The sequence below is a fragment of the Cercospora kikuchii genome, assembly GCF_019650295.1.
Source record: "Cercospora kikuchii DNA, contig_00007, whole genome shotgun sequence".
Lineage (NCBI taxonomy): Eukaryota > Fungi > Ascomycota > Dothideomycetes > Mycosphaerellales > Mycosphaerellaceae > Cercospora > Cercospora kikuchii.
The window spans coordinates 338,573-357,548 of NW_025408588.1; the positions used below are offsets into that span (position 1 = coordinate 338,573).

General features: G+C 53.6%; 10 protein-coding genes across 11 annotated transcripts; 4 read left to right on the top strand and 6 right to left on the bottom strand.

Moving 5' to 3' along the window:
• Positions 1–271: 271 nt before the first annotated feature.
• Positions 272–2,187, top strand: CKM354_001024400 (uncharacterized protein; the record flags this gene model as incomplete). The annotated part of the gene is made up of 2 exons (XM_044805696.1): positions 272–429; positions 480–2,187. 2 exons carry the CDS (start codon positions 272–274, stop codon positions 2,185–2,187), a joined length of 1,866 nt encoding a protein of 621 aa, XP_044661631.1.
• Positions 2,188–2,560: 373 nt separating this feature from the next.
• Positions 2,561–3,627, top strand: CKM354_001024500 (uncharacterized protein; the record flags this gene model as incomplete). Its single annotated transcript, XM_044805697.1, has 3 exons — positions 2,561–3,072; positions 3,197–3,422; positions 3,496–3,627. The coding sequence occupies 3 exons, from the start codon at positions 2,561–2,563 to the stop codon at positions 3,625–3,627; spliced, it is 870 nt and encodes a 289-aa protein (XP_044661632.1).
• A 444-nt stretch (positions 3,628–4,071) lies between these two features.
• CKM354_001024600 (uncharacterized protein) lies at positions 4,072–5,639 on the bottom strand (the record flags this gene model as incomplete). The annotated part of the gene is made up of 4 exons (XM_044805698.1): positions 4,072–4,442; positions 4,500–4,877; positions 5,100–5,330; positions 5,447–5,639. 4 exons carry the CDS (start codon positions 5,637–5,639, stop codon positions 4,072–4,074), a joined length of 1,173 nt encoding a protein of 390 aa, XP_044661633.1.
• A 482-nt stretch (positions 5,640–6,121) lies between these two features.
• Positions 6,122–7,178, bottom strand: CKM354_001024700 (uncharacterized protein; the record flags this gene model as incomplete). Its single annotated transcript, XM_044805699.1, has 3 exons — positions 6,122–6,232; positions 6,294–6,935; positions 6,993–7,178. 3 exons carry the CDS (start codon positions 7,176–7,178, stop codon positions 6,122–6,124), a joined length of 939 nt encoding a protein of 312 aa, XP_044661634.1.
• Positions 7,179–8,635: 1,457 nt separating this feature from the next.
• On the bottom strand, positions 8,636–10,603 carry CKM354_001024800 (the record flags this gene model as incomplete). Of its 2 annotated transcripts, none has more annotated exons than XM_044805700.1 (1): positions 8,636–10,603. In XM_044805700.1, the coding sequence occupies one exon, from the start codon at positions 10,601–10,603 to the stop codon at positions 8,636–8,638; it is 1,968 nt and encodes a 655-aa protein (XP_044661635.1). The 2 variants fall into 2 exon arrangements, with proteins under 2 accessions (XP_044661635.1, XP_044661636.1); XM_044805701.1 differs by having other exon boundaries at positions 8,636–9,667.
• Positions 10,604–10,972: 369 nt separating this feature from the next.
• CKM354_001024900 (rRNA-binding ribosome biosynthesis protein RPF1) lies at positions 10,973–12,265 on the top strand (the record flags this gene model as incomplete). The annotated part of the gene is made up of 1 exon (XM_044805702.1): positions 10,973–12,265. The coding sequence occupies one exon, from the start codon at positions 10,973–10,975 to the stop codon at positions 12,263–12,265; it is 1,293 nt and encodes a 430-aa protein (XP_044661637.1).
• A 927-nt stretch (positions 12,266–13,192) lies between these two features.
• Positions 13,193–14,259, top strand: CKM354_001025000 (uncharacterized protein; the record flags this gene model as incomplete). Its single annotated transcript, XM_044805703.1, has 2 exons — positions 13,193–13,941; positions 14,001–14,259. The coding sequence occupies 2 exons, from the start codon at positions 13,193–13,195 to the stop codon at positions 14,257–14,259; spliced, it is 1,008 nt and encodes a 335-aa protein (XP_044661638.1).
• A 459-nt stretch (positions 14,260–14,718) lies between these two features.
• Positions 14,719–15,681, bottom strand: CKM354_001025100 (uncharacterized protein; the record flags this gene model as incomplete). The annotated part of the gene is made up of 1 exon (XM_044805704.1): positions 14,719–15,681. The coding sequence occupies one exon, from the start codon at positions 15,679–15,681 to the stop codon at positions 14,719–14,721; it is 963 nt and encodes a 320-aa protein (XP_044661639.1).
• A 445-nt stretch (positions 15,682–16,126) lies between these two features.
• On the bottom strand, positions 16,127–17,310 carry CKM354_001025200 (uncharacterized protein; the record flags this gene model as incomplete). The annotated part of the gene is made up of 2 exons (XM_044805705.1): positions 16,127–17,068; positions 17,119–17,310. 2 exons carry the CDS (start codon positions 17,308–17,310, stop codon positions 16,127–16,129), a joined length of 1,134 nt encoding a protein of 377 aa, XP_044661640.1.
• A 752-nt stretch (positions 17,311–18,062) lies between these two features.
• On the bottom strand, positions 18,063–18,410 carry CKM354_001025300 (uncharacterized protein; the record flags this gene model as incomplete). The annotated part of the gene is made up of 1 exon (XM_044805706.1): positions 18,063–18,410. The coding sequence occupies one exon, from the start codon at positions 18,408–18,410 to the stop codon at positions 18,063–18,065; it is 348 nt and encodes a 115-aa protein (XP_044661641.1).
• Between the last annotated feature and the right edge of the window lie 566 nt (positions 18,411–18,976).

The following is an 18,976-nucleotide window of genomic DNA, read 5'->3' on the forward strand; positions in this document are numbered from 1 at the left end:
AGTGGGCAGTTGCGTGGTGATGTCGTGTCGCGGTCTTGCCGCCAACCTCGGTCCCTTTGTCGCCCGCACTCTGCCTCGACCAGCATTGCTTGCACCACGCATCATATATTCGCGTGCCAGATCACCGGCCACTCTTCGCAACAACACCCACTGCCGACGCCCTTTCTCGGTCTACCGTAGCAACATTTTCACGTCGCCACTCGCCGTCTCGTAATTTGTGGGGGAGTGTGAGCAGTGTCGCCGTCGTTATCGCCCTGATGCAGCGTGTAGAATGATTGCGGCTACTCGTCGTTGGTTTCGGCGGAACAGAACGAATCTGGTCGTTGGCGTTGGCGTTCTGGGCGCTGGGTACCTCGCGGGGCAATATGTTCTCAGCAAGATAACAGAAGCGCGACAGCGCATGACCGAGGAGAGAGTCGCGAAGGAGAAGTAGGCACACATAGAGTTGGGGGCTACACCAAAAGCTAATACCTGGGCAGCTTGCGAAGACGATTCGAACAGAACCAGGAAGACTGCACCTACACCGTCCTCGCCCTTCTCCCAACCCTCCGCGATGATATCGTAAACGCGTTGCCCGTGGAGGAGATTACTGAGCAACTACAGCAGGAGCGGAGAGAACGGCTGCAACGACTGGGAGCTTCGGATGCAGCATCATCAGACTTTCCTTCAGCACCTTCGAGCGCGGTCGACGATGATGGCAAGAGTTTGGCAAGTCTGCAGAGTAGCAGCTATGTGCATGCAAGCCAGATCGCCAACAGCAGCACGTTGGAAGTGCCAGGCGCTTCAACCAGGCCTAAGCGTAGCAAGGGGCAGCTATGGCAGGACATGAAGATTCAGTCTATCACGCGTGCACTAACACTGCTATACTCCATGTGCCTGCTGACACTGCTCACGCGCATCCAACTCAACCTGCTCGGCCGCCGAACATATCTGTCCTCAGTGGTAGCACTCGCTTCCCCGCCACAAGACCAACACGCCTCCACAATTTCGCTCGAGAACAGGGACGATGACAACTACGATAATGTTTACGGTAATGACTTCGAGACGAATCGAAAGTACCTCACGTTCAGCTGGTGGTTACTGCATCGCGGGAGCAAGCATATCATGGAGAGAGTGATGACAGCTGTGAAGGAGGTATTCGGCCCGGTCAATATCAGGGAAGACGTTACACTGGAAAGGCTGGCAGATTTGATCATGCAAGTGAGACGGAAGATCGAAGGCGCAACAGAAGAAGAGCGACGAAGTCAAAAGTGGCTGGAATACCTACTCCCACCTAGAGAGGATGAGGAATACGTGATACGACAAGCTGGGTCTTCAGACGATGAGGAGTCACCTGCGCGACGGGATTCGGATCCTCTGAGCGAGACTGGAGAAGGGCTCATCACCGACTCTCTGCGAAGATTGTTGGACGAGACATCTGACCTCATCGATTCGCCCACATTCTCTTACGTCCTTACACGCCTCCTTGACGCCTCATTTTCGCATCTCGTGGACTTCCGCGTTGCGACAGAGGCATTCAAGCAAGCTCCTCCAGGCAGAGAGGCGCCGAGGATCGTCGAAATTGAAGAGTACAAGTGCAAGGTGGCACATGTGCTCCCGATTTTCTGCAAGCAGGCCCACGTGATTGGCGCCGGTAGTGGCGAGTTGGAGACCATGGCAGGCGTAGCAGCGCAGGAACCTCTTGGAAACGAATATCTGTCTGCTGTCGATCAAGTCAGTGATCTGGGTGCTTTCGCTGCCGTCATCTATTCTAGCAACTTCGAGTACGAGATCCCGCAGGACGATGAGAACCGCACAAGCACAGCTAGGAGACCTCCTGGACGGGATGGTGATTATTCATCAGGGACGAGTTCTTCCTTCTTTCCGGCCGAGATTGGCGAGACTCTGAGGGAGACGGCGGAGACGATGCTTCAGGAGAGCGAGCTAGTGGTCCTTGATCAAGGGTACGAGGACCAAAGCGCATTGGCAGGCTCAGTGAAGAGCGACTTCAACGCTGCGTGGAAGAAGGCCACTTCAGAGAAGGAGGACTTTCCGGCGATGGACGATCATCCTGCTCCTGAGACCACTGTCACAGCTGTTCAAGAGCAAGTACTTGTTACTGAAGCTGCTACTGCTGCTGATGCTCCTGTTCCTTTGCCTGAAGAGGATGTCTCTGCGTTGCCGGAAGGTCTGATCAAGCTGAATTGATCGGAAAAAGAGGCGGAGATCATGCAATGTAAGAATTAGCGAATTGAGCACATTCGAAGCGTCACCTGGATAGATGTGTGTGACTTTGCATGTCTATCTATGTACATTTGCCGTTCCGGCATTGATATACCTCTTATGGTTCGATTGAGCATGCTGTAGTGCGTTCCATCTTGCCATTCTACACGTTTATCCTCATCATTTGTGCTCAAACTCGGTTATCCGTCCCACGTCTTTACCACATCCGACCCGGCTATTGGAGATCTTCACATGCATCCACTCCACTGCAACTCACGTCCAGGCTCCGGCGCAGTGCTCCAAGCTCCGATCCGTCTACCACATACCAAGCTCAGCATAGAACAACCTCATCACGGCCATGTCTCGACCGAACCCCTCAGGCATCCCCGAAGACGACATCATAAACCCCAAACTCAACGTCTCCTGCCTCGACTTCCTCCTCATCGAACTCGTCCCTCTCGCCCAACGCATTACCGACCAACTCCACGCACGCGAACAAGCTCTCATAGAAGAATTCCGCCGAAGCAAAATCTTCAATAACAGCAGTAGCAATGGCTCTTCTACTACACCTTCCGCAATAACACAACAATCGCAATCACAATCGCAACCTACGGGATCTCTCCCCACAGTCCCAGAGATCACAACAACGAGCAACGGAGCAGGAAGCGGAAAGAAGACTTCCAGCGAAGCAGGAGCAGAAGCAAGCACAACAACAACAACAACCACAGCTACAGGAACTGCAGCAACAAGCGTAATCAGCACCTCAAATATCGGCGGCGCACCTTTACTCGAAAGCTCCTCGACGCGCGAAGCAGTTTTCTGGCGTCTGGACAACTTAGGTTATCGTGTTGGACAAGGCCTAGTAGAGCGGTAGGTTCTTTCATCCCTTTCCTCGCCCCAATTTCCGTGCTCTCCTCCAACCCAGAATCCATATCCATATCCATATCCAGTCCTTCATATTCCTCCCTCCTGATACTGATACATTCTATGCTAGTTTCTCCCACACCAAACCCCGCCCCCAAACCCCCCTCGAAGCCATAAAATTCATCTGCAAAGACCTCTGGACAATTCTCTTCCGCAAACAAATCGATAACCTGAAAACGAACCATCGAGGAGTTTTCGTGTTGACGGATTCGAGGTTTCAGCCTATAAGTCGTATGTCCGTGGATCGGAGAGCAGGGCCGAGAGCAGGGGAAGATGCTTTGAGGAGAGGGCAAGCTGTAAGTTTACTAGTGCTCTGAGCGTGGAGTTTCTTGGGATCAAGTGCACTGACAGGAGGGTGTTGGGTTGTAGTATTTATATTTCCCTTGCGGGATTATTCGAGGCGCATTACAGGGACTGGCGATAGAAGTTACGGTCACGGCGGAGACGATGGAGATTCCAGTCGCTACGTTCCAGATTAAGATGAAGGGAGCAAAGGCATGAGGAGGAATAGAAAAGGTGGCGGACAGAGAGCGAAGGCAATCGCTAATGCCGTTCAAGGGCGAATGATGAGACAGGCGGGGCGTCCGAGCCCGCAAAGTGCATAGACCTGAAGAAGGTCGCGGCCGAGCAGAAACAGCCGTGCACCAACAGTCACCGGTGCCCAACGTCCGAAACGCTCCAAAACAAGCATCCAGAGCGCCGAATAGAGCCGGCTGTTCACACAGAGAAGCAGAAAATGCGCATCAGTGAGACGGAAAAAATCGATCAGAAGGGCAGCTTTTGGTATCATTCCTATGCACCTCTGTATCGCTCGCTATCTAGTCGCTCGAGGGTTCGTATCTCATGCCATCATGCCTGGCACCTGGCCATTAATTATGAAAGCGTTTACGACCTGGAAGTAAAGTCAGCATTGGCAGTGGCAGCAAAGATGACGGGAAAGACAACTTACTTGGCTGGTGGGTTGTGGACGAAGTCGACACCCTTCTCGATGTTGCCCTTGAGGCCCTCGTAGCACTTAGTGAGCAGCTTCTTCTCGTAGTCGTTGACGTCCTTGACGACGTTGACAGCCTTCTGAGCACCGTCCTTGCCGAGCTCGACTGGGACGGAGAAGTACTCGAGACCGGTCTCCTTGGCGATCTCCTCACCGCCATTGACACCTGGAAGGTAGACGAAGGTTGGCTCGACGACACCAGACTCGCCCTTGGCAGCCTTGATCACTGCCTCAGCGAAGCGAAAGCCAGCGTATGCCATGGAGAGAGTGGCAGAGCCAGCACCATCCTTGGCCTTGACGACCTCGTCACCACCGAATTGGACGCCTAAGACGTGGTCAGCTGTCACTTCCACTCACGAGGAGACGGACCTTGGCGACTTACGGTTGGTAAGAGCATCGAGCTTGTCGGCTGGGATGTTCACAGCTGGCTTGGCCAGGGAGAAGAGAGGAACGATGGTCTCGCCAGAGTGACCTCCAATGACTGGAATGACGGTCTTGGCTGGGTCCTTCGTGCCGGTGAGAGCCTGGACGAAGGTCTCGGCACGAACGACATCGAGTGTGGTGACACCAAAGAGCTTCTTTGGGTTAAATTTGCCGGCCTTCTTGAGAACCTCAGCGGCGATAGGAACGGTGCTGTTGACCGGGTTGGAGATGATCAGGATGAAGGCATCTGGGCAGGTCTCTGCGATGCCTTGGACAAGACCCTGAACGATGCCTGCGTTGATCTTGAAGAGGTCGTCACGGGTCATGCCGGGCTTGCCTGTGAGATTGCATCAGCATGTGAGAATGGCGACAACGCCGAGCACTGCATTTCCACTGGTCCTCGGCCTGCGCACTCGCAGTACATTACCCATCGTGACCGGTATCCCGGAGCTCGCCAGAGCCATATTGCACTAGCTCCATATCCATTGACCCGACTTCTTCCGTTCACCCAAGCCGCCGCCGCAACAGTAACAATTGTGTATGAGAGGATTGTACTCACGTGGAATACCAGCGGGAATGACAACGATGTCAGCGCCAGTAAGGGCCTTCTTCAAACCATCGTCGGCTGGGAGGTAGCCATCAATGGTGGCAATCGAGGAGATGTGCGACAAGTCGGCGGTGACACCTGGGGTGTTCACGACATCGTACAGCGAGAGGTGGTCGACGAGCGGCGAGGCCTTGAGGAGGAGGGACAGTGGTTGACCGATACCACCGGAGGCACCAGCGACGACTAAACGCCATGTGTTAGCACGTGGGTACCAAGAAGTTGTCTTCACCGCTGTCGCCGACTCAATGTCGAGGCCTGCTAGCGGGCGACTGGCGGCGGTGCGGGGCAGTTTGACGTACCAGCCTTGACCATTGTGACGGTGTTCTTGTGTTTGTGTTTGAAATTGGAAGTTGTTGCGATGTGGGTGAGAAGGAGGTGTTTGTGTGTGCGATTGGAAATGAAGTGGACAAAGTTTGGTTTGTGACCAAAAGAAAGAGTTGATGAGCTCGTCCGCAGCTTCCAAGCGCCAGCCGCAGGTGAAGGTGGGGTCATCAACAATTGAGGGCAGTCGCGAGGGGACCCTGGCCGTGGTGGAAACGGCCGACCTTCCGCTCAGGCACCAACGCGCAACATCTCCAAAATCTTCCCCATTCTCACCCCAGCATGACGTGATGAGCTTAGTCCATGTCGTCGTTATGTTGAAGCTATATACCAAATCGTTACACTGAACGTCAAGAACCTGGCTCACTTGCCAGTGAAATTCACCGTGCCTGTGCCGTGACACATCGAGACCTGCTCACTCTACTCTTGCTCATATTCCGCAACCAATTTGCAAAGAGGCAAAAGAAATGCCTACAGATGAATGCCTTCGCACCGCATCAAGGGCACGAACTCCACCAGTGACAACGAGACTGTGCTACGTCTCAATGCCTCCAAAAGAATGCTCCGGCATCGGCGTGCCGTCACGAGTGGCGACAGTCTGAATCACAACAACAATGGGGGTCCTTCATCTTGGGGCGCGTTGGCCTAGGATCCTAACCATTCGAATTCACAAAGTCCTGATCGCCGTCTCCATCGTGTTCGTTACCGCCTTGTTGATTCGGTTGATACTGTTGACCCATAGGAGCCTGTTGCGGAGGATACATCTACAACTACCGTCAGTCAATCAAGCGTTCTTTATGGTGACAGTCGAATGCTTCCACTTACGTTCTGTTGGGGCATGCCTTGCATCTGGCCCATCGGATATGCCTGTGGCTGTCCACCATACATATTGGGATCGAACATTTGCTGCCCGCCATACTGCGGTGGTTGTTGGGGCGGCGGATATGCGCCCATCTGCTGTTGATACTGCGCTTGCGGCATGTGCTGTGGATCCACGCCACCAAAGTCTGGTTGTCCACCCATTTGTTGCTGATCTAGAGGCTGCCCTTGTGCTGACGGGTCAGGTACTTGATAGGTGCCAGGTTGTTGGTACTCCGGTCGCCTCTTGTGAGCAGGCTGAGCATCCTCTCGAGGAACGATATCGATGAGGAAGTCGAACATGTCACTCTTGGCCAGTGCCGAGGCGATGTCGCTGCGTTGTAGCGTTCTGCGCTTATTCTCTTCGGCATGGATCCATGCCCGCATTGTGAGTTCTGTGATGAAGATGTCACAGCCTTTGGCAAAGAGAATGGGCGCTTCTGCGCTAATCATCTTGACTTCCGGATCTGCCTTCATGACCTTCTTGATACGTGCCAGAGGTAATTGATGAAGCTTGTAATCATGTTCTTCAGTCTCGAGCTTGGTCACTTGGTTTTGCCAGTAGGTGTTGAGGATATCACGATACGGTCCTTGCAGTCCTTGCGACACCTAGTACTACAGTCAGCGATATCGCACGCGTCGAAGCTGAGAGCTATCGCATCTCACATTCTGCCAATGCCCGGTGAAGGTCTCTGGCGGAGGCGCATGCCCCGCAGCAGCAATGGCAGCGCTGGCGCCGTAGTGTCCTCCATGCTCGGGCGCGTACAATGGCGCACCATTCTTGCCATCGTACCTCTTCGGTGCAGCCGCAGGAGGTTGCTGTTGCTGCGGTGGAACACCGCCGTACTGCATCTCGACTTGTTCGCGACAGCAATGCGCCGCCGGTTATCGGTAGTCGAGACGCGCCTCGCTCTTTCCAGGTTCGCGCAGCGCGATGGCGGTGTCGCGCGCTGCTTTGACAATGACGCCGCGATACGGGCAGTTCTTCGTGTCGCTCAAGCGCGCGTGTCGTCTGGTCGGCGCGTCACTACTCGTTGCAAGGCGTAAATCTATCGTCGGTGATGTATGCTCTACTCGTCTCTCAACCGTTAGCCACTATCGATATGCGACCGCAGCACGTCGTTCCCTCGGCATGCCATGCCAGTCGTCGGCCCAGCATGCGCGAGCTTCTGCGACGGCGGGCAGCGAATCGCGACGGCGACGTGCCAGTTCCGTCTTTTGCCTCGCGGCCGTGACGGCGTAAACAATCAACATGACTGCCCTGGGAAACGAGATACTCACCAGCCAGTGACAGGACGCGATCCAGGTCCTTGAAGCGTTATTTCATTGGTAGAGGAAGGACCTATCATAGAGGGAGGAAGACGAGACCGGCGCCAAGCAAGAGTCACGCCTCGTTCCGAGACACAGGCGACGACTTTTCTGTGGTTCCGCAATCCGCTCCGCTGTGCTGGGTGCGCAATCGAAGGTGGTGCGCGCCGCTGTGCGCGCAGACTGATAACAATGGTTTGTGAGAGGATGCGCTGCGATGCGATGCGTCGACGAGAGGCGGTGTAAAGAGTGGGCGAAGAAAGAGGACTGACTGCTGCGCACTCGGCGTCTGCTCGACCTGCATATTCCGATCGCCTTTTCAACCACTCCTTCGCGCAGCGCGAGCAAGATACCGTGGCATGACGCAAAAACTCTCGTCTTCACACACCCACGCCATCACGGCCAGATCGTGGTATAGATGGGGCTGCAATGCGCCATGGGGAACACGGCAACACCCTCGCGGCTGCATGCTGATGAGCTGGCAATGCCTGTAAAGATGGCGCCGAGTGCATCGGTCCCATCGAATCCCACGATGCGCTGGCAGACAGCCTACTTAGCTTCGAACTGTGACTGGCGGCCAGCAGCAATTTACCTGCAGCCGCTTGATGCGAACCTCTCCGAGCCCGACCGCGCACCTTATGCTGTGCCGCAAGTCTAATACTGGGTCGTTAGCTGTGTCAAGATGTCTCTGGAACAGTGTCGAGTGAACTTTATTTGATTGATGGTCAAAGGTGTCAACTGACAAGTACTAAAAAGCCATGCGGTGAGAGTGCTGCGCGATGTGGACATCTCACCGCCAGCCCGAAGATCACGAGATGTCGGCCATCATGTGAATCTACCTTCATCATGACACCTGCACTTCGTCTCGCTGATGCAGGTCCGTGAGAGCGTTTGCACCGACTTTCAGGTCGAAATGCTGTGCAACCCCAAGGCCCAGGCAGCGCGATGCTGCTTCCTCCATCACTCGTAATGTCGATATTCGTTGCTCGTCACGCCTCAACCTATTTGTCTTCTTCCTTGGCCTCGACCACCGGCAGACGCTTCTGCACGTCAGCCCAGGACTCCTTGCCCTTGATCATTTTGTGGATTGCATCCACGATGTCGTCCAGGCTTGCGCGAACTTGCTTGGTTGTATCGCGATCACGCAGGGTAAAGCTGTTGTCCTCCAAGCTTTCGTAGTCGACAGTGATGCCGAAAGGAATACCAGCTTCGTCGTTACGAGAGTAGCGCTTGCCGATACTCACACCACTTTGATCGAGCTCGTATGAAATCGCCTCTTCGTCAAGGCGCTCCTCGAGTGCTTGTACTGTTGGCGTAAGGCGGGAGTCCTTTTGAAGTGGGACAACGAGAACTTTGGTGGGAGCCACTGATGGCTTGAAGGACATGACTGCACGTGCAGCATCGCCCTCTCTCGTCCACCATACATGCTCCAGCAGACTGTAAAGTATTCTGCCAATGCCGAACGAAGGCTCGATGACATTTGGAATGAATTCGCGTGTCGTCCTTGTAGTGGTTTCCTGCTCGAACTTGACCAGGTCGTTGCCTAGCTCGACTTTGCCCATCTCAGGCACGTCAACCTCGACCTTACCCTCATCTTTGAGCGTGATGCTGAGCTTTTCCCTCAACTCTTGCGAAAGGGAGTCCAAGGCCGACTGCACCTTGCCAACCTCCTTCTTGAAACGAGGGCCAGAGTTCTTTTTGTTGAGCTGTGCGACCCATTCAGTAGACTTGATTGGCTCTGGAAGTGTCTCTTGAATCTGCAAGTTGACTCCAGTAGCTTTCTGATGCACACTCAAATCGAATGCACTACGATCAGCGCAGCCAACACACTCTGTCCAACCATAAGAGTTGAGAAGCTCGCAATCCCAACAGTCGGCCGCGTAATGAGCCATCTCGTTCTCCATGTGCTGTCTGAAGCGCAACTTGCTCATGTCGATACCGATCTTTTGCATGAACTGCATAATCCTGACGAGGAAGTAGCCGAGAGTCTCATTGTCGATGACCTTCTTGTCAACAGCTTCACCAACAGTCATCTCAGTCGGGGTAGAGCCACCTGCTTGCTGCACGTCACGGGCAAGGAGAGGGAGCTTGATATCGCGGACACGGGAGAACTTTGGGTGCTTCTTGCCACCCTCTGGGTCCACAAAGTGCTCAATTTCTGCCATGAGGAACTCGCGCACACGGAGGAGGCCGGAGCGAGGAGAAAGCTCGTTACGGAATGAGTAGCCAATGCATGCAGAGGCGAATGGGAGACGGCCACCGGTCATCTCAACGAGCTTTGGGAACGCAAGAAACTGAGCCTGAGCAGTCTCTGGGCGAAGGAATGCTGGCTCCTTACCAGATGCACCGATCTCGGTTTGGAACATGAGGTTGACTGGAACAGGTGGTTCGACTTCATTGCCAGTAGTTGGGTTACGGATGTCGTGTTTCTTGATGATGTTCGCGAAGTCTTCTTGCTGGCAATCGTCAAGCGTGGCGAGCAAGTGCTCATACTCCTTGATCACAGCGTCGTCCAGTTTCACAGCAGTCTTGGCAACCTTGGAGGCCTTCTTCTTCTTCTTGGGATCGTCGACTTCCTCCACCTTCTCACCACGAGCCTCTCTGTCACCTTTGAGCCGGGTCTCGATAACATCCTTGATCAAGTGGTCCGTTCGCAAGATTTCACCACTCTTCGGATCCTTGCACATGAAATCTGCGAATTTGTCGACGTGGCCAGATGTCTTCAGGACCTTGTATGGGGTGAGCATTGAAGTCTTCAGCGAAATCATCTTCTCGCTGCGGACGAAGTGGTCTCTCCAGATGTTGAGGATCTCGTATTCCAAAGGCTCGGCAATTCCATAGTCGAAGAGACCTTTCGTGGCTCCATATGGCTCGAATGACTGCCAGTAAAAGTTCTTGCGCTTGTTCCAAGACTCAAATGTGTCTCTGTCAAAGACTTGACCCTTGGAGGTCTTGTAGTCGTTCGCCATGGTGGGTGTTCGTTTCCGAACCTGCAATTGAAATCTTTGAAGTGCTGTGACGGTCGAGAATTGGCGTGGCTTCAGCCTGAAGAGCATCCAGAGCCTGAGTCACGCGACAGCAGCACAGCCTCTTCTCAGTCACAGCTGCAACCAGATGCGACGAATGTGGGATATGCTGAGCTGATTCTGATGGGGAAAAGAGTGGAATTGGGGACTTGCGTTTGTGACTCCTTCAAACAACATTGAAATGTTCGGGATGGTGGAGATTCAGGGCTGTGGCTGACTGTGGCGTCTCGCCGATCCTCCGACATTTTTTCGATGCTGCAAGCCAGACTGATATGCGACACTGCACTCTACATCACAACTCGCTGCACAAAAATGGGGTCGTTCAACCCGAATAAGATTGGCAACAAGATCAAGAGAAATGAGCAGCATTTGAAAGTGAAGAGGGAGAAGGAGAATGCAAAACGAGATGAGCGCATGCGACGGCGGAGACATGAGGATAAGAACCCACATTTACGAGACCAGCGACGAGCGAAGAACGTGCCTGCCACGATAGATGCAAAGCGAACATGGGACGAGATTGACTCAGGCGATGAAGATGATGCTGGTCTCGGGAAAGCGTTCAACATTCTAGACCCCAAGCGGAGGAAACTTGAGAGCGTCGCAGATCAATCAGAGCTCTTGCCGGAGGAAGCAAAAGACGATGCGAATATCCCAGATGCAGATGCAGAGGATGTACTACCGGATGAGGACGATGACCACGACAGCATGTTGGACTCTGACTCGGAAGACGGGGAAGGGAGTGAAGACGAGGAGGATGAGGACACGGACAAGCTGGGCAGGTCGCGAAAACGTGCACCTAGCGAAGCGCCCAGTATAGCACCGTCAGCAGCGACAGGCGTTACTGATCTCACAGTGCGGCCCGAAGCTCTGAAAGCGAAGTTCCCAGCCCTCTTCGACGACACCGATCGCGAACCGAAAGTGCTCATCACGACTTCGATAAACTCCACCCTACATCACGAAGCCGAACTACTCACCGGACTCTTCCCGAACAGCAAATATATCCGACGAACAGCACATTTCCATTCATACAAATACAGTGTACGAGAAATTTGCTCATATGCATCAGACGCGGATAGAGGATACACACATGTCGTCGTGCTCAACGAGGACCTGAAGAAACCGAAAGGTATAGATATTGTGCATCTGCCGAATGGACCCATGTTTCACTTCAGCATATCGAGATGGATACCCGGGAACAAATTACCAGGGCACGGCAACCCGACGAACCACTACCCAGAGCTAATACTAAACGGCTTTCGCACGCCGCTCGGTTTGCTCACTGCACATCTATTCAAATCGCTGTTTCCCAGTCGGCCAGAGATCCAAGGGCGACAAGTCTTGACGCTGCACAATCAGCGAGACTACATCTTCTTACGAAGGCATCGATATGTGTTTCGAGACAAGAAAGGAACGGAGAAGCCGATACAAGGAGCAGACGGAAAGCCAATGAAGGGCGCCGAGGATATTCGCGTTGGTCTGCAAGAGCTTGGACCGAGATTTACGATGAAATTGAGAAGAATTGACAAGGGTATTCAGAAGGCCAGTGGACAGGAATGGCAATGGAAGGCTGGTGACGAGAAAGTACGGACAAGGTTTAGCTTGTAGGGCGTGGAATGTGGCTGCAGTCGCGTGGCTGCAGGGTGCCTGAGCCTACAGTCACAGACAATTCTGGCTATATGTCTATTGTCATTGACTGGTTTCACTATAGTAAGACGACAAGCTCGTTCTATGCCAGGAATCATGACGCCAAGCCATATCGGTCTCCCGGGTGGGTTGCTGCGCGTTCAGTCTTAACGGCTGCTCATCTGGTCGTTTTCACATACCAGCGGTAGCTCTAAATTCACCATGTTGATCCTCTGCAACTGAATGCCATGTACCTTTGGACGTCTACGTGAAATAACATGCTGTGATCGATTCGCTTCGTAGTTCGTTGCGTTGTATCAGATTGTTACGCTGTAGCAGACCCTTCGGGCTCCTTCATAGCCAAGGTGATCCTGCATCGCATATGGCAGCCCTGGTTAGTGCATATCTCGCTCTTCAAAAGTCACCGAAGTCTGCATAAGGCATTCCTAATCGGGGACTAAGTGAAGAGGTGGCGCCGCGAGCAGGCACACGTGATGGGGAAGAAGTCATACCCGAAAGTCATTGCCGGACAAACACCTCACCTGGAGGACAGTGTGGGACATGGCGCCAGACGCACCCCGCAGCATCCTGACGGCCCTCATGTCAGCCAGGCTGCTGATTTGCTCATTCGTCAATGCCCTCTGAGTTTGCGACTGAGCCGCCCGCTCTGCCGATGTCGTCGCACGTTTGCTGCTGGCCGATGGAACTGCCGTCACCTCTCGCACGCCCAGGTCCCTGCGGTAAGCGATCAGACAAAGATATATGAGTATGACTGTCCGCCTGTAGAAGCCTTTGCCCATCCATCTCTTTGCTCTCCATCACTCTCGCGAGCAGCATTCCAATAGATTGGACATTTGAACTACAGACCACCATTGATCACAGCAGCACATAAACAGAGCAACAACAACCATGTCTGACTACCAACAACCACCCACTGCCAACGGCACAAAGCCCTCCACCACAACCTCAGCCTCCGGCCGACAATACGACCCCAACTTCACACAGCATGTCATCGACACCTGCGGCCCCAAAACCAGCCCCCGCATGAAAGTCATCTTCTCCGCCCTCGCCAAACACATCCACGACTTCGCCCGCGAAGTCGACCTCACCCCCGAAGAATGGCTCGCCGGCGTAAAATTCCTCAACGAGACTGGCAAAATCTGGGCCGAAAGCGACGGCAAGCGTAACGAAATGCATCGTCTCTCCGACATTGTCGGTCTCGAATCCCTCGTGACCGAAATCGCCAACTACGTCCAAATCGACGACCCATCATACGTCCCCACCTCCGCTGCTATTCTCGGACCTTTCTGGTCACCCAATGCACCGTGGCGCGAGCTCGGTGGCTCGATTATTCAAGATGAGCCGAAAGAGGGTGTGGTGACGTATATGCATGGTATTATTCGGGATATGAAGACCAAGAAGCCTTTGCCAAATGTTACGTTTGATATGTGGCAGGCGAGCAGCAATGGCAAATATGATTTCCAAGATCCAGAGAACCAGAGCGACAACAACTTGCGAGGCAAGTTTAAGACGGATGAGAATGGAGAGTATAGATTGTACTGCTTGAGGCCTACGGCATACTCTCTGCCACAGGATGGCCCTTCGTGGCAGTTGTTGCAGGCGATTGATCGCCACCCCATGCGACCTGCACATATTCAGTGAGTTTACCTTCACCCTCTTGACTATCAGATTTTCCGCTAACGGTAATCCTTTCTAGCTTGATGATCACAAAAGAAGGCTACAAGCCGTGCATCACACAAATCTACCCCAAGGACGACCCTTGGCTCGAGACCGATACCGTCTTCGCCGTCAAAGACGATCTCGTCGTCGACTTTGCTCCTCTGAAGGAGCTTCCTGCCAATATGCCACCAAATGCTGGCAAGGGCGGTCCTGCTACACGAGAGTTGGAATTGGATATTGTGCTTGCACCTCTGTCGACTACTCTTACGAATGCGGAGCCTGTTGTGCACCAATAGATTTGATGATACCCGGAAAGAAAAGGAATGGAAAGTTGAGTGATGCATTTTTCATGAGCTGCATGGGATAGGGATATGTTTTTCTTGTCAAAATTAGCGAAACAGAGCATTTGTCTTCAATGGAATGAACCTTTTAAAGATTCGAGCCCTCTTCGTGAGCGATACTTGAGAGCAACCTGAATGGTGCTCACCGACAACCAGGGCTATAAAGAACTGGATAGGCCGGTCCCACACATTTGCTCCTCGTCGAGTATTTGGCTTCACCCTCCTGAAGTGGTTTACGCTGATTAGCAGAGAATGCAGTCAAATTCGCCCGGCACGGCTGACCTCCACCGCAAATGTCTCAATCGGCATCTCTCAACAGATGAGCATGAATCTCCATGCCATCGCCCTTCCCATCGTCGCCATCTTTCTGGTATCATTATCTCGCTCAACTCGACCCCCAACATCTCCTTGCCATCACGAAAAATGCGCCTTGAAGCCCCTCCTCCCTGCAATGCCGACTCCATTACCACCATCCTCATCAAATTCCCTATCACCATTCCCAACCTCCCTCACAAACCCATCATACCTCTCCCCACCACCAAAACCCCCTTCTTGTTCTTGTTGTCGTCGCTGTCCTTGCCACACCCACCTCCCACTCCCCTCATCCCACTCGGAAACACACGTAGGCGTCGAGACCTGTCTCTTCGGCGTAAACTCAGAAACATTCGCCGTAGGTCTCAAACCCTTTTGCCCCTGCTGCTGCGATCGATACTGCATTTTCGGCGAGAATTCAAAACTGTTCGCAGTAGGTCTTAATCGTGGCCGCGGAGTTGTAGAGTGCAGTTGAGAGAAACTGTCGTAATCTGTGTTGCGCAGAGGGGAGATTCGGCGGATGAAGGGGTTTGAGGAGCTGAGCTGAGGGTTCGTGTTTTCTGTTGCTTCTTGTGCTGTTGTTGTTGGGTTTTGGTTTCCGGAGGAGGGAGAGTGGATGACAGTGCGATCATCGACAGCGATATCGACATCGATATCCTCATTGTTGTTGCCTGGAGACTGAAGTTCTTGGACGATTTCTTTTCGCATGTATCCCGCGATTCTCGCAAATGGATTCTTTGGAAACCGCACGCTCAAGCCCAGATGCCTGTATTGCGCCAGGAGGTCATGGTACTGCACCGAAAAGTACATCCACATTCCAGCCAAACCTCCCGCGAGCGTTGTAGCAATCAGGAGAGAATAAGGTGAAGCTAGAGCAGTGAGATAAGTCGTAAGGACAGGAATCGGAAGAACGAGTTGGAGGATCTGGCTGAGGAGCGCGCCGATGTGGCCGAGGAGGAGACATGCTGAGGCGAGGCCGATGAGGGCGATGAGGAGGAATGTGAGGGCGAAGGGGAGGGCGAGGAGGGAGATTGCTAAGAGGCCGAGGCGGTGGTCGTAGTACATTGTCCTTGTTGTTCTTCTGTGAGGAGGTGGGATGTTTGCTTGAGACGGGGTGGGAGTGGCGTGGACGCGGTCGCGGTCGCGGGGGCTCGAGCGAGAGAGGCAGTGGTTGACTTGGGCGCTGCGTGTTCTTGTTGTTGGGGTGCAGGTGGAGAAGTGAAGGTTGACGTTCGTGGCCCTTCACCTCACTTGTGACCCTTGACTTCCGCTGTGTGGCTGGTGTGGTTTTGTGCAAACACTGTCAGTGCGCGCGTTGGGACGGTGTCTTGTAGCGGGCAGCGGCAGTGACGCGATGATGAGACTGCGCGTGGAAGGCCGATACTCCGACCGTCTCGAAAGGTAGTGTGCAATGTGGCCGGCCGTGAGATGACCGTGTCATGGGAGTGGTGCGGGAAGGTGAATCGTCAACAATGGTATTATATTAAACTCTTCATCTCAAGAGGTAAGTTCATCTATTGTTTTGTGTCTGCGCCGCATCATGCTTCAGGACTCGCGTGATGTCCAAGATACCTTCATCTCTAGAATCCACTGGCTTATGTCTCGCCCTGTTTGGAGCATGTGAAGGCGGCAGACAACTTGCTGGAATCCTTGGCGCCACTGGCTGACCATCAGGCCCAAACTCCACTGTCGTCGAACTCCCAAACGAGTGACACCACGTCGCAGTTTCCGAAAACTCTTGTCCATTCGAATCCGGTAGGATGGCTATGCGCATTTGGCCTTGACTTGGGTCATCGTCGACGATGAGTCGCGGAAACAATTTCGTCACCAACGCCTTGAGGGACAGCAGACAGGCACAAATGATGCCAACATTGCCTTCCACTGCAGACCAGATGATGGACCAGACACCCGACATGACGAAATCGCCTTGCTGCGAGGCGACCACGACAGTCACTACTCGGACGACGCTAACGAAGCAGACCAGAAATCCAATGACGAACACCAGCATGGTCGCAATCTTCTGTTTCCGAGGGAGATGTAGACCGGCTATCGAAGGCATAGGTAGGATGAGGACCGAGAAGTCGAGGGAGATATCCACTGCTGCCACAGAGCACCAGTATGTTTGTGCGTCCCGGCAGTGGCCTACGAGTTCTGGCCGCCATAGCTTGGCGACCGGTCTGCAGAGAAAGATTCCGCCGAATGTGCCCCAACATACTGCCGGTATCAACAGAAAGGCAAGGGTATGGCAATGTCTTCTGATGACACGCCCACCGAAGATTCGGAGATATTGCATCAAGATTGATGCCTTGGTCACGTTGACGAGGACTGTCCAGATTGAGTTGTTGACCAGGACCAACTTCGTGACTTGAATTGTATCTGTTGCATCGTCGTATTTGCCCAGTCCTTTGCTTACACTGGCGACTATGATGAAGCACATGGCCCACGAGAGTAGCTGTGGCAGGTCAGTCACTTGCATGCAAGAGTAGACATGCTCAAGCCTACCAGCGATAGTAAGATCACATAATCGTCCAGGCCAATGCAGTGAGTGATCTTGCATCGCGTATACCATCGCAGCGCTACCACTATACTGGCAACGAAAGTGCAGAGCACTGCGGGAATGAGAGCATCCAGACCAAGATCCCCCGCGCCGAAATGTGCTGCAGTCGCTGACACCGGATGATCCTGATCAGACATGTCGGCATCCGTCATGGCGATGAAGAGTATCGGACCATCTCTTCGCTGGCTGCAGACCGCATATAAACCACGGGCAAACTTCTACTCGGCCTTGAAGCACAATGAATACCTCATGGTAAGTTGGCTTCGCCTTGCAAGCTGCGGAGAGCAATAACAAAGCAAGTTCCAGCTTCGTCCTCATATGATCAAGCTTATGGGCTGGTGAAAGGATTTCGGCCGGTAACTCGGAGCTTGCATCGTGGCTCGACCAGTGATAGACCCATCAAAGCTTGATTGTCAAACTGATGAGAGGTTCAAGGGAGTCGAAGCTTTGGCCGCTCACCAAACGTGCGGTTGCATCGCAGGAAGCCGAGGCAAGGACCGTGCTTCACTTGACTTCGCCTCGTGGTGCATGGACCGTGATGAGGGATCTTTGTGTTTGCCTTCAAAGATATCATCGTGGGATGCACACGCAAATTCAGAAGTGCAAAGCCGCGCCGGGCGGAGGTGGCCTTGGTTTTCCCTGTCCATTGCCTAGTGCTTTGATGACCTGGAGCCGTGGAAACAGACATGGCCGACCTCTCCGAGTACTAGATGCACGAGTACGATTATATACGACTTGGCAATGGGTGGCGTGAAGTCTCACTATCGCACTGGAAGTGGCTCGTAGATGTGGCGTCCAAGGAGTGCTGCAGAGCGATGCTGCAGTGTCAGCCAGATTCCAGATTCCAGGTTCGTGATGGGGTTCGACGACGAGTGCTTTTCAACGATCTTCATTTGTTTCGCGAAGCCGAAGCGGAAGACCTGTCCTTGTACCTTTGGAAGAGGGACATCTTCAGCTGGATGTAGGCTTGTACGGCTGGATTCTCCTCATCATACATGACGCCATTGGGATTAGTGGATTTGGCAGGCACCCCAGCAGTCCAGGAAGCAATATCGGATGCTTTGCGGTCTTCGAGATGCCGGCGGTTGCTCGGTGATGCCGAGCGGCTGCTTGAAGTCGTCGAACTGGCCGTCCTGGGCATTTTGTCGTTGCTTCCCTTGGGTTGAGGAGGTTTCCTGTCAGTGGACTCGTTGGTTGCGGTGCTGTGACCGGTCCATTTATCGCTGGGGTCCGGCATGATATAAGACTGCGCCGGGTGAGCCAGCAAGCTCTGAGCGTGGCTTGATGGGAGGAGCCTTCAGCGGAAACTGTCAAACGTGATGCAAATACCACGGCAGCGATGTATTTGAAGCAGACGTGTCTCACCACAGGTCCATTGCTGCACGCGACCGGCTGCTTCACGGTCCATGCAGCGAGATTGCACCAACCACGAGGGGCAGCGTTGGCAGCATGCCCAGAATACCGTGTGTCGATGCAAGTCGTGCGCACACATACCTCTCAGGGGAGGAGGAACCTGGGAGACAGACCCAACGGCGTACAGGCTGCGTAAGGCGGAGACTAAAGCCCTCTCCACGCCGCCACGACAGCCAGTCGAGTGGAATACGAGGGCCATAGGTGACAAATAGGCGTCGCGCGCGCGGCCACTGATGGTATCCAGTCAGGCCTGGGATAGAGATTGCCTTTGCCCGCGCAGCAGGACGGGTGGTGGGGAAGGACGACGATTGTTGCTGATTTGGAATCTGGCACTGACTGACAGCCCTCGATGTCCCGACATGGCTGCAAGCTCGACCGAGGCGTGCTGAA